At 44.5% G+C, this 13646-nt stretch overlaps 1 protein-coding gene across 1 annotated transcript; it reads left to right on the forward strand.

The window, feature by feature from the left end:
• The first annotated feature begins 6309 nt into the window (after positions 1–6309).
• rom1b (retinal outer segment membrane protein 1b) lies at positions 6310–13646 on the forward strand. The gene is made up of 6 exons (XM_017408013.3): positions 6310–6790; positions 6901–7057; positions 8481–8723; positions 9431–9618; positions 10250–10496; positions 12445–13646. Exons 2-6 carry the CDS (start codon positions 6908–6910, stop codon positions 12703–12705), a joined length of 1089 nt encoding a protein of 362 aa, XP_017263502.1. The 5' UTR covers positions 6310–6790; positions 6901–6907; the 3' UTR covers positions 12706–13646.

Raw genomic sequence — 13646 nt, forward strand, 5'->3', positions numbered from 1 at the left:
CAGATATGTCTGGTGAAGACTCTGTCCCTCCTCCTCCTCCTCCCTCTCTGCGCTCAGGGCGTTGCAGGAAGAAAATGCGGATCTCCACCAGAACCTGCTGCAGACGGTGGTTTGCATCGAGAGCCTGGAGGCAGAGCTGCAGAGGACCAGGGACGAGCTCAGCCACGTCAAGGAGAAATATAAGAGGTGACTCCTGCGTGTTAACAGCACGACTCTTTGTGTCAGAAGCCATGACTGCAATGTGTGCACATATATAAACCAACAAATAAGAGTTCCTGTAGATTTACTGATCCATGGGGCATTAGGGATCAGCAACAAGAGTCACAGTTTTACCCTTTTTTGGGGATGTCCTGGATGACTAACAGAAACAGACCAACTAAAACCTTCCCCTCTGACCCGGTCAGGCCCGTATCTGTTCCCAAACCCCTGCTGCTGCCTTTTGAGCACATTCCAAACATTCCTCAGCAGACTGGAGCAACTGGAGTGAATGGCTCCCTCACAGCCAGCTCCAGCTGGGTGTATCGTGTTGCTGATCCATTTAGGAGAGTTTGTGTTTGCCACTCGCCCTCACAAACAGCTGCCTGGAAGTGTCCTGAATGGAAACCTTGGTTCCTTTTTTTTTTGTTTTCACAGCCTTCTGCAGACTCACTCTGGGAGCACGCAGGCCGATAACCTGCTGGGGGAGCACCTGCACGTGGCGGTGAGAAGCCTGGGGATGGGCTAATCGTGGGTAAAATAATATTTGAAATCCATGCACTTTAATGCATCTTTCTCTGTGTGTGTGTGTGTGTGTGTGTGTGTGCAGTCTGAGAGTCTGAGCAGTGAAAGGAAGTTTCTGCTGAATCGTGTGTCTCAGCTGGGCTCAGAGCTGGAGGAGGCCCACAGGACCATCACAGCCCTGGAGAACATTAATGTGAGTGTACTGCCATCTAGTGGACACCACACCACATCTACACACACACACACACACACACACACACACACACACACACACACTAGATTTCAACAGATGGAGAATGAAGCAAATGAAGGGCCCAACAGCCAATAAGCAATCATATCTAATGTGGTATATTTGTTTAACGTTATCTTGTTTTTTAAGTATTTTATTAAAAACTTTCGGAGAGGGTTTGTTTTAGGAGGAGGTGATGAAGAGGCTCCCACAGGAGACATCTTCAGTGAGGCGTTAAAGATGTCAGCCTATCAGGTCTTCGTTTCAGATTGAATGGAGAGAAAAATTGTGCATGCTTTGCGGGAGTTCTGCCTCCTCAGTTAACATCCTTCCTTCGAGATAAAAACGTACCGTCCGTGAGGAACGAGAGGTCGGTGCTTCAGAGGTGAGGGGAAGGTGAGATCCCTGCTGCGGTAGGCAAAGGTGGACCCGGTGGGATGGAGTTCTGAGAACCTTTAAACCACTCACGCTGTTAGCGGAACATAAGGTTGAGTTTTTGCAGAATTTGGAAGCTGACAGTGTTTTTCTTACATCTTTCATTGCAGAATAATAAACCCTCTTCCCCCCCAAGCTCTTCCACAGAAAACACTGCTCTGGAACATCTCACTTGTCTCACTCACTCTTGTCTCGTTGCTTAACAGCATGGAAGCCATTTGCAGAATGTGAGCTTTGACGGCTAGTTGAGCCCAGCTCAAGCACAGAACGAACAGCTGCCTCCCAATCTGCCACGTCTGACTGAGGGGACTCTTGGCCTTTTTTGTTTTGGAGGAAAACCGAAAACCTCTAAAAGAGAGAAGGATAAAAAAAAATCCAACCCTGTAATCACTGTAAGGAATGAGATTTAGTTTTGAAGATTACAGCGGGCAAATCTGTCCTCTTAGACCCGCCAAAATAAAATCACGAGCTTGTAAAAGAGCATGATGAGACCTTTTTTTCCCCCAGCTGCTTAGAGTTGATATAAACTGATGTTAACGTTTCTTAATCATATCTCACAGAGCCCAGGTAAACACTGGGATGTAATTATTCCCCAAACTGATTTATTTAAAATCGATTTTTAGAAGAATGCAGCCGAGATGCTAAAGCTTAACGCTAAGCCAACACTGGTTGTGAGCATCATGATGAGTTCATTCCAACTCATATTGTGAAGACCTCTGTCAGCAAAATATCTTAAGAACTGTTGGGCAGATTTTAATGAAACTCTCAGGAAGTACCTCTAGAGTCACCTTGATTTGAGGTGGCCATCGAAGCGAATTGACCTTAGCAGGCACAAAAAATGCTGCAGTTTTTACAGGACCTGAGCTACAGTTTGGTGTGTTAGTAGCTGAGATTCATCCCCAACACATCCTCTGAACACTAACTGTAAATAATCTGAAAGCATCGTGTTCCACATTATTAATCTGCCATGAAGCCATCATGTGTTTCCATTCATGTGACGTGACGTCTGCTTCTCCATGAATGTAAATCTGTTTAAATCATTTGTTCTTCTTAAATTAATGTCTGAATTTGTCTCCCTCAGGTCCCCCGTTTGCTAAAGGAGCTCTTGGAGAAGCACTTTGGCTCAGCCGAAGGCGTCCAGAAGTTTCTCACCGCCTCTTTTCCGACCCGCCGATCCCCTGACCCTGAACCAGAGGAAGCAGCCCACGACTGGCTGAGCCGATCGGAGGCAGGGTCACCCAGGGTCACGGCCTTCATGCCGGTCAGAGCGGGCCTGCCTCAGAGCAAAAACAAGTCAGCTCCTCCAGGCCAGCGTGAGTCGAGCCACATGCCGTCGCTCTCCGTGTCTGACGGCGACGCTTCTGTCTGTAAAACAAGGTCTCCAGCCGGGCCGCAGCCTGTTTACCCCCCGAACCAGCAGCAGTCCTCCCAGGGCGCCAGCACCCCTCCGGACCCCCAGCAGCAGCAGCAGCAGGCCCACGTAAGCAGGTGGGAAGGTCGGGGAGGGCTGAAGGTGCTGCTTCTAGAGGAGGACGCGGGGGACGTGAACTCCATGTCGGCTCAGCTGATCCTGGATGGTTTCATGCAGCAGCTGCAGACGCGCAAGGAGGCCGACGGAGGGAAGGAGCAGCAGAGCGTGCACGGATGAACCGAAGACGCCGTCCGAGGAGGGTTGTTTTCATCCGCGTGAATCCTGAACATCTGTCACAGGAAGCTGAGCTCGGTGCACAGCCCTCACACAGCTGCTGCAGAAGAACGAAGCTGGAAACGTGACACGGACAAAGACAAGAGTTTAAACAGAATTTCTACACAATATGAAGAACGACGTGTTCCCTGGTAGTGAAAACAAAGGCTGCATCAAGAAAAGGAGGAGAGAAAAAACGTCCATATTCAAAGATTTATGCTTCCATTTTAAATGTACACAATCTTTTTCTTTTTGTTTAAAACATTGCATTATGTCATGTCCCGCATCTGGAACACTGCTGGCTCGGAACGTGTGGAGTATTTGTTAATTAGCAATTAAAATGCCAACAAAATACATTTTGGAGAAGCAGAAACCTGGAAATGGTTCCTTTAGGTTTGATTTTTTTCAGGAGCTACTGTTGATCCTTAAGCTCTGAGAAAAACTAAATACATTCTGAGTGAAAAAGGGGGACATAACTCACGGATTTAAGGCTAAAAACATTTCAAATGCATTCAGATTTCAAAACAAAGCAACAGTGACGTCTTTAAAATACAATTTGAGGTCATGTTTGTTCTGTTTATATAAAATCTGGTAACTTAAACTCACTGAAAAACCAGCAAACCTTTCTTGCATCCAGTTAGAATTTCATTTTTCCGTCTTATATACCATTTAACTTTTACTTGACCGTGTAAATATTTATTAACTCTGCAGGAATGAGTTCATATGTGACACGTAAAATGTCCTGGTAATGACGCCCGGTGAAGATGTTGATCGCCCTGATCCTGAATGCCAGGTTATAAATAATATTCAAGTTATAAAGTAAAGTGTATTTAGTCTTTGTCGACCCAGTTTCTTGGTAAACTCTATAATTACGTTTCAGTCTGTGCTCTGATTTTCATAAATATATTAAGTCAAGCTGCTCTAATTATAGTGTTTCTGTTTGTTCATAATTCGTCTATCTCCTTTTCTGTCGGCTTCAGATGTGATTAAATGTTTTAAAATCCTTTCACTTGGCTTTTGATTGGAGTTTAGATGAAGGGGCGATATTTCTAATCCTGTCTCTGTTTCACTTTTATTTGTTCTTTTAATGTCTCTTGTGTTTTCTTGCTTTTCAGCTGTTGTATTTTAACATTTAACAGTTTATTCTGCTGCAGAAATAAATTTGTTATTAACCCATTCAGGCCTGGTCTAACATGCTGTATGTGTGCTTTGCAGCAAACAAACAAACAAAAAACTGATTATATCTTAGCCAAATGTACAGATATTAAGCTAAAACTTGGTGTGGTAGTAGCTGAGAGTCGTTTTTATTTTATTTATTTATTTATTTATTTATTTATTTAAGAAATGCTGGTTTTATTTCTTCTGTCTGTAGAAATTTAGCTGATTGACAAGATTTCAGAACTGGAAGTAAATGTTTGTTAGAGTTCATTTCATTTTTTAAAAATAATTTATCCTTTTTTGTGTGTTCCAATGCTCCAAATGTTGAGTACTTGAGGTGATTTTGATTTATAACTCCACAGCCTTAGCCTCAGTTTGTTAGCTCCCAAATCCTGGTCCAGCTGGACGTACCGGACCCTGTTCACGCTAAGTTGTAAAGGAAATTTGTAGATTTAGGTTCAAGACTCAAACATGTCACTCAACTCAGTCGTCCTGAGCCCATTTAGGGATTATCACCACTGAATTATTTCCGTTATATGTCCAGTTTTATGTCCTGTAAATCACGTATTCTCAAATTTCTGCAACATGAAACCCTGCTGTGGTTAATGTGAGCAATCCTATCTGATTTTTTATGGTGGAACATTTCTGTTTGTGTTGTCAGAGCTGACAACCAGCGCTCTGATTCAAGCTGTCATAAATACTTCTAATAACAGCTTAATCCTCTCTGTCTAACCCAACTAACCTCTCTGATGCATTTATAATCCTCTGCAAGCGTAACTCACTACTTTCTCTGGCCCTGGCAGAGCCTTCATCGAACTCGAGCGTTCGCTAAGATCCTTCTGGGAACGTTAATGTGGGAATGCAGATTCTGCACCACAGAATCTGCATTCTGTATGTTTATAGCCTTCTAATAACTAATCTGCGTACTTTGTGCTATTTTAGCCGTTCGTACATCAAAACAGTCAGCTCTTTCAGGAGATGGATGCTGTGACTTTTGGTTATTGGAACTTTTATATTTTTAATTTTACTTACAAATAATTTTCTCATAGAAATACACAAAGTTCTCTTTGATTCCTTTAAAAAATGTTGCTCTCTTTGAAATCTGCTTCAGCTCACTGGCTTGTCTTCTTAGGCTACTTTTAGCTTTTAGCTACAGTTCTGCTACTTTTAGATAGCCCTTTGTTACTTTTAGCTTTTATTTAGCTACTTTTAGCCTTTAGCTAACCTTTTGCTAGCTTTACCTGTTTACCTTCTGGGTAGCATTTTGCTGTTTTTACCTAGTCTTTTGCTACTTTTAGCTTTTGTTTAGCTACTTTTAGCCTTTAGCTAATCTATTGCTGGTTTTAGTCAGCATATTGCTCATTTTAGTTAACCTTTTTTATTAGTTTTACCTTCTAGCTAACAAAGACCTGCTTTTTTTAGCAGGTCTTTTGCTGCGTTTAGCTTTCAGCTAGTGTTCTGCTACTTTTAGAGAGCCCTCTGATACTTTTAGTTTTTGTTTCGATACTTTCAGCCTTTAGCTAACCTTTTGTTAGTTTTACCTTCCGGCTAACATTCTGCTCCATTTAGCTTTTAGCTAGTGTTCTGCTTCTTTTAGCTTCCACAGCTCAGTTTCAGCTTCTTCAGCAGATCTTTCGGCTCTCAGCGTTTTCTCCGGTTCTCTCTGTTTCAGTCAGAAACAAACTAAATGTTTGGTGGATACAGAAAGAAAATATTCAGTTTAGGCCTTTTAATGACAAGAAACCGGAGAAATCGGTTGCATTTAAGCTTTTTAAAGAGCTTTAATTTTCTTTTCTAACTCCTTTTTAGTCTGCTAGTAAAAAATAATACATGGAGAGACAAAAAACTGATTTATATTGTGGCGAATTTCTTAAAATCTGCAGAGAAGTCCTAATAAACTCCCAGTTTCTGAGGCATCACCAGTGCTGACAGGTTCAGGTGAGGACCCTAAGTGTAATGGTCCAAAAGCCCCGCCCATAATATGTGTCCATCAGCAGAAGTTTGCTGATCAAACAGTGGCCTGCTTTCCAATTGGCCCCGGGGCTTTAATAGGATCCTAGGGACTCTGTTGGAGGATTACGCTTCCAAACTCACGACTTTGGCCAGTCTCTTTGTCCTCCAACCATGGGTACAGCGGTTTAGGGGGGCGCCGCGCTCGCAAGAGACCCAAAGGGGCGCCATCAGGGGACAACGTCAAAACAGCAGGAGGAGGTCTTCATCTTGGACAACGTCGGTGCAAACCAACAGGTTTCAAAGAGAAAACCTGTCAACTCTGGAAAGAGGATTATCATTTTTTATTTCATATTTCATTAATCATCATTTTTCCCCCTCTCCCCTCACATTTCCCACGGTGCTGCTGCACTGAACTGGATTATTAGGAACCTTTTTGGGGACAATTTCAGTAGCCGAGTGAAAGAATTTGGATTATCCTCTGAAGTCGACTGTGTCAACTCAAGGTTCTACCTGCTTATCCTCTCCTCCTGGAACAACTTAGATGAGCTGCTTATAACTCCCCGAACAACAAGGCCTGCAACGTTCCTACAACACTGAGATCGCCCGCTTCTGTGAGCTCTGCTGCTTTTGTCTCTTTTTTCACATCTGGATTGCAGTATCGTCCCAGAGCCGAGCCCATCCTTTTCTCACGTTTCCCTCTTGTCTTTGCACTGAATGCCAGGGAGCCAATGGCGCTGCTGAAGATGAAGTTCAACCAGCAGCGGCGGGTGCGCCTGGCCCAGGGCCTCTGGCTGCTGTCCTGGCTGGCGTTGACGTGCGGGGCCTTCGTCTTTTGTCTGGGGGTCTACCTCAAGACCGAGCTGCTGCGTAGGGATGAGGTAGAGCCACGATGCCGCGTCAACAAGCGGAAGGCCCAGTCACGCTGAAAGCCTAAACGCTGCAGTTTGCTGCTGTTTATCAGTCCTTTAAACAAACATCGTCACGCTTGATTTTCCTATTTTGTGTTTTTCCGTACATTTTGCTTGCCTTCTTCTATTTTAGCCGGTCACATACCCAAACGCTCAGCTCATTCTGTCACCTGTAACTTTTTATACTTTTCAAAATGTTTCACTTTAATCACAAAATCAAAATCATTGTTCTTTTTGAAAACTGCTTCAGCAAACTTGCTCTGTTTTCTTCATAGGCGGTCTTTAGTTTTCAGCTACAGTTCTGCTACTTTTAGCTTTTTGCTAGCCTTTTGCTACCATTAGCTATTAGCCAGCCTTTGGACACTTTTAGCTTCTATCTATTCTTTTGCTACTTTAGCTTCGAGCTAACCTTTTGCTGCTTTTAGCTAGGATTTTGATACTTTCAGTTTCCAGCAACTACTTTAGCGACTAATCAGTGTTTTGCTCCTTTTAGCTTTTAGCTGGTGTTCTGCTAGTTTTAGCTTTATAAATGAAGTTTCAACTTCTTCAGCAAATTCCCAGAAAAAAATGCAGTTTCTCCAGGCTATGCTCAGAAAGCTGGTTTTAAACAACCCTCAGCACTTCCTTCCCTGCAATCGTTACAGTGCAGAGCGTATCGATCGGTGGCACTACCTGCAGGTGAAGGTTGCAGCTTCTGCGTTTGCTCAAGCGAAAACGATCGCTGTACTCAGCCGACCCTCGTTGGAATTAGGCAACAGTGAAATCTGTCTGTAGGGCACGAGGGTTTTGCCTTTAAATGAGACGTTGAGTCGTTTTAACCCTCACACTGAGGTGGCGTACACCCCGCCGCAGTGAGTCGAGTAAAAGCAAACGTCTCGCTGAAGAGTTTAGAGGAACGGTCAATACTCCTCTATAGGTGGACAAAACACGCCGCTTGTAGTTCGCTTCCACTTTGTTGCACTTTCTAATCAATGAAACGGATTATTCCAAATGAAGTGCAAACAGTTTTTCCTCAACAGCATCCAGAGGTGAAGAATATTTGTCATGAACTGCCGTCGGCCAGATGTGCTGTGCGCTGCTATAAAGTGCTATCGACGAAGCAGGAAAAGGTGTTTTGTTGCTGGCGGGTTCTTGATACCTCATCATAAGATAAACTCTGCGTGATTGACTTTTACCGCAGCAGAGGCGATGAATTACATTAATCAGAAAGCCTCATGGACGCTGCAAACAGCAAGTCAGCTGCTAATTGGATCTCTTGGCCTCCAGGATGGTTTTTTAGAACAGATTAGGCTAATTGAATGCTGTTAAAGTGGGTGGAGGGAATCAGCAAGTGGCCTGCAGTTGGATGTGGATCTTGTTACAGAGATAAATCTTTGCTCTCTGTTTCCTTGAGGTGATGGACAACGGAGAGATCCACGTGGTGCCCAACATCCTGATCATGGTGGGCCTGGCCTCCATCGGCACCAACTGGATCGCCAGTCGGGTGTGTCAGGACTCCCTGGACACGAGCCGCTTCCCCCGCTGGAAGGTCCTCCTGCTGGCCTGGTTCGTGGTGGCGGCGCTGGTGTGCTGTCTGCTCCTCACCGTGGTGGTGCTCAGCTACGCCCTGCAGGGACGCCTGGAGGAGTCCCTGAAGGTCAGGGTCATCGCATGCAGCGGTCCTGGGAGGCTAAATGTTTATTGGAACCATCACAACACAAGAGACTTTCTAAGTGTCACTTTGTTTGAATGTAAGACGAAGAAAGCATCTTTTACAAGGCAAATCAGTCAGAGAAGGAGGCTATTATAGGTGCTGAGCAGAACAATAAAAGGGATTATAATTTGGAGTTTTAGAACAATCAACAATTTCCCACTCATTCCCACCAAAAACATTTTAATAAAAGCAATTACAGTTTTCAGTTTCTCTCTCAACCTTCACTCACAACAAAGACAGTTCATTCATATACTGTCAAGAAAAAAAAACACCAATTCATAATTTGTAAAAGCAGATTTCAAATCAAACTAGTCGTCTGTTGCCTGGTGAGTCAAAGTTTCTAACAAAGATCCTGTATGATCTATTAGTGCTCAGAGTATGTGTTGGGGATGACTCTCAGCTACAAAACAATAAAGATTGGGCTCAATATCTGTAAAACTGACTGCGTTATAGACATTTCTGTGTTCAATAAGGTTGATTAGCTGTGATAGCCATCTTGAATCGAGTTGATTGAGTTGGTTCAAGAGTTATGTTGCTAACAGACAGACAAACAAACACACATGAGTAAAATAATCGCACTGAAATTTCACCAAAGCCAGATTCTTGACACAAAATGCTGAAAAATAATTTAGTTGTTCGTTTGCTGTTAGGTGGGCCTCAGAAACGGCATCCGGTTCTACAAGGACACGGACGTCCCGGGCCGCTGTTTCCAAAAAGAAACCATCGATCACCTGCAGATGGAGTTTCGCTGCTGTGGAAACAACAACTTCAAGGACTGGTTCGAGGTTCAGTGGGTCAGCAACAGATACCTGGATTTCACCTCCCAGGAAGTCAAAGAGTGAGTGGACGAGGGTAAAAAGCAAACGAGATTTAAAAACGAGGTGAGACGGGAAGAGAGGGAACTGACGAGGGCAGTTCGAGGGAAGAGCGCGTGAGGAGATCTCCGCTCTGGAAAGGTCAAACGATATGTTGGAGAGAGAAGGAGGCAGAGTGATGCGAGGAGCAGAGGAGGAAGTGGATTAAAAATAGATCTGGCCTTTTACTTTTTCAAACGAATGGATAGAAAGGTCAAAGCGTGAAGGGAGAAGGTTGGTCAAAGATGAAAAAAGTGAAAAGGAATGAGTAAACAGAAAGGTCGTGACACGCTTACACTTGTTTCATCGTGCGGCTCGCTTTTCACCAGGAGCTGATTGAGACAAATCTTAAGCTTTTTAAAGGTGCTCGTTGCCAAGTATGAAATCAAACACAAGAAGGTTATCCTGAGCTATAACAAAGTCCAGATGCACTGAAACGCAGGTACGCACTCAATGTAAACAAAGCACTCAGGAGAATCAGCCCAAAACGCTGCTATGGTTGACCTATTTTCAGTCTTTATGTAGGTAAACTAATGCACAGGATGAATGGTAGCTTTAAGTTTAAAGTGGCTTTAACATTTTGTTCCGCTTCTTCTTCCCGTCTGTCCTTCACAGCCGCATCCGGAGTAACGTGGACAACCGCTACCTGTTGGACGGCGTCCCGTTCAGCTGCTGTAACCCCGCGTCGCCTCGGCCCTGCCTGCAGTACCACCTGACGGACAGCAGGGCCCACTACAACTACGAGTACCAGTCAGAGGAGCTCAACCTGTACAGCCGCGGCTGCAGGCAGGCACTGACCGACTACTACATGGGCCTGATGAACTCCACCGGCCCCGGAGTGCTGTCGGTCATCTTGATCCAGGTGGGCAACTCGAAAGGGGAGTGGGGGGGGGATGTGCCTGAGTGGTCTGCTGAATCAGGCCGACCAGGGGTTTCCAGATCTTCCATGTCAACTTTAAGACCTCTAGTACCAACCATGACCCATGTAATCTGGCAGAGAGCAAGACGGGTGCTGCGCTAAGCAACAGAAACACACAAACAAACCAGGAACTTTAAAATGCTGGTTGTCTTCTGACGCACACACTCCCATGACAACCGGCACAAAGAAAACATCAGAGACACATCGATTCCTCCCGGTTTTTTTTTTTTATCGAAACGCTGGTTGTCATCTCTGCGTACAGCCGGGGCATCTTCACAAGTCGTCAGGCCGAAACAGGAAACTACCACACATCCACATCATCCACAGCTGATCACACAATCAATACCTCCAAATGATGTGTTTTATTTATTTTTTATTTTTTCCTCCTCTGAATTGACTGGGATGATGGCTGCCGTAAGACATCAAGCTGAGAGAAACAGCTTCTCCTTTTCAGCTGGAACCTCACGACGCCCAAACTGGTTCTGAATCGTTCTGCCCCCCCACGTCCGACTGAAAGATGAGATAAACACAGAGTTTTTTTTTTGTTTTTCTGCAGGCACTGCGTTACTAAAAACTAACCAGATGTCTGGATTTCAAAATGTTGAGAAGCTTGTTTTGCGCAAGGAACTGTGTGACAAATAATCAGGAGCAGGAAGGAAGTATTTCAGCTGTATTTCAATGAGTGTGTGAGAAAGAAACACTTTAAAGCAGCAGTTAATTTCTTTTGAAGTCAGGTTCTGTGGAAAGGTTATGAACAATCATTATCTTACCTGTTGTAGATATCTCTTTGAATGACCTTAGTTTGGGGACATACCTCTTAATAACCCCAAATTTTAAAGCTCTAAACAATCACTTTCAGATACCTAAACCCTAACCTTTATAAATTAGAAAGGAGCATTTCCTAAAGGAATGCTTTTCACACGCCGCCTTACATGCCAGCGTTTTAAACAAAGAGCTCATGTGATCCGCCCGTATTTGTTGGGGATGACTCTCAGCTACTACCACGCCAAATTGTAGCCCAATATATGTAAATCTGGCTGACTTACGGCTATTTTTGTGTTGACTAAAATCGATCGGCTGCGGTGGCAATCTTAAATTGAATTAACTCCAAAAGTTAATCAGCTGTAGACGTATGGACAATGATTACTTCTTCAAAGTTTAATTAAAATCCATCCTGTGGTTCATGCGATATTTTGCTAACAGACAAAAAGGGTTGACTGCAGCGGCCGAAGCTCAAGTTTTAAGCAAAGATGTTACGCAGTGAGAAGCCTTCGGAGTATGTGTTGCGAGTGATTCTTAGCTACAACCACACCAACGTTTGGCAGGATATCTGTAAAGTTGACTTAATTCTAGCGTTTTTTGTGTTTTTTAGGGTCAGCTGGCTGTGGCGGCCATCTTAAACAGGGCTTTCTCCAAAAGCTAGTCAGTTGTAGGCGTACATACATTGATTATTTCCTGAAAGTTTCATTAACATCTGCCCAGTGGTTTGGGACAGATTGTGCTTACAGATGGACGGCGTTGACTCAAAACAATTAATGGCAAAGATCTGTAGGTGGTGCTCAGGATACGTGTTGAGGATCAGTGATCAGTGGTCTCCAATCCTGGTCCTCGAGGGCCACTATCCTGCATGTTTTCCTTGTTTCTCTGCTCCAACACACCTGATTTGAATCAATGGGTGATTAACAGGCTTCTGCAGAACAAGAAGAGGTGATTAAACTGCTGAATCAGGTGTGTTGGAGTAAAGAAAGAAGTAAAACATGCAGGATAGTGGCCCTCGAGGACCAGGATTGCACACCCTTGCTTTAGACGGCTCCCAAAGCCGTCTGACGAGTAATTCGGAGCTAGATATTTTCTGCCAGCTTCAGGTTTCCGTCGCTTCCTCTGTCCCCAGATGTCGGTGCTGCTGAGCATGCGGTACCTGCAGACGGCCGTGGAGGGAGCCATGGCCCTGGAGGACCCAGAGGGCGAGAGCGAGGGTTACCTCCTGGAGAAGGGCGTGAAGGAAACCTATCAGGACGTCAGAGCCAAGGTCCTCAACGTGGTGAAGTTCGGGCAGGTCGACCCCGCCGAAGAGGCCTCGGGGGCCGCAGAGGGAGAGAAAACGACTGACACCAGCACGGAGAAGGCTGCCACCCCGCCTCCGGCCAGCTAGAAGAAGAAAAAACATAAAAAAAAATACAAAAATACAAAATGTGCTGAGGAGGAAAAGGCTGCAGGGGGTTCTGTGTGTCTGTTGCTTCTGTTTCGTTTTGGTGGTGTGACTCGGGCGGTCGCAGGTACACAGTAGGCTTTATTCTTGAAGCAGCTGCAGCCCCCCTACACCCCCCCTTTGAACATGACCAGAACAGGGCAGCACATAGATTTTAAATAGGCCCTGCACAGACGTGACTAATATTTTAACATCTCCTCTGTGCAGGACTCCATCTGAATCTGCTTAGGAGACGGGTAGAGTTTCCAGCTTGTCTAGACGGGAGTACATTCAGTTTAAACCTGGGGTAGCAGAAACACACAAAACCATGATTTGGCTCAAGTTTGGAAAAGTCACACACAAAGCTGATCCCACGTGCACTGTGTTGTTCACCTCTCAGCTGTAGAGTTTGTGCTAAACTGCCATGAAATGCTTAGGAACCTGTTTAAGCGGCACATGAATTAATGTATTAAAGGTAGAAGTTTTTAACTGCTTCGTAGTGTCGGCTTCTTTTTGTAATTATAAGACGAGGTAAAGTGACAGCGGGTTATCTGGGGAGGGTTGGATTAAGTGTGTGTGTGTGATGCCCTATATGAAGCTGTCATCGCATTTATTCTGGCAGCTCTGAAACAATCTGATAATCCACAGCGTAGTTAATCCCAGAACTGCTGCACAAGCGATATCAGCGAACCCCCCCCCCCCTCCTGACAGCACAGGAACACACTCCTTCACTCACACACACACACACACACACGTCTGTAAGTTAATTCACGGAGGAAAATCAGGGGTTTTTGTTTTTTTATTAAAAAAAAGGCTTTTCATTTGCAAAGAATCCATGGTGGTTTGTGCTAGTTGATCCAATGTGTGCACAAAAATTCTTCTGAAATAAAATTTCTATCACAGAA

Source organism: Kryptolebias marmoratus, linkage group LG9 (assembly GCF_001649575.2).
Source record: "Kryptolebias marmoratus isolate JLee-2015 linkage group LG9, ASM164957v2, whole genome shotgun sequence".
NCBI lineage: Eukaryota > Metazoa > Chordata > Actinopteri > Cyprinodontiformes > Rivulidae > Kryptolebias > Kryptolebias marmoratus.

Coding starts and splice junctions, on each gene's coding strand:
- rom1b (XM_017408013.3), top strand. CDS start 6,908: ATGGCGCTGCTGAAGATGAAGTTCAACCAGCAGCGGCGGGTGCGCCTG. Junction 7,058..8,480: donor AGCTGCTGCGTAGGGATGAG/GTAGAGCCACGA, acceptor TGTTTCCTTGAG/GTGATGGACAACGGAGAGAT. Junction 9,619..10,249: donor ACCTCCCAGGAAGTCAAAGA/GTGAGTGGACGA, acceptor TGTCCTTCACAG/CCGCATCCGGAGTAACGTGG.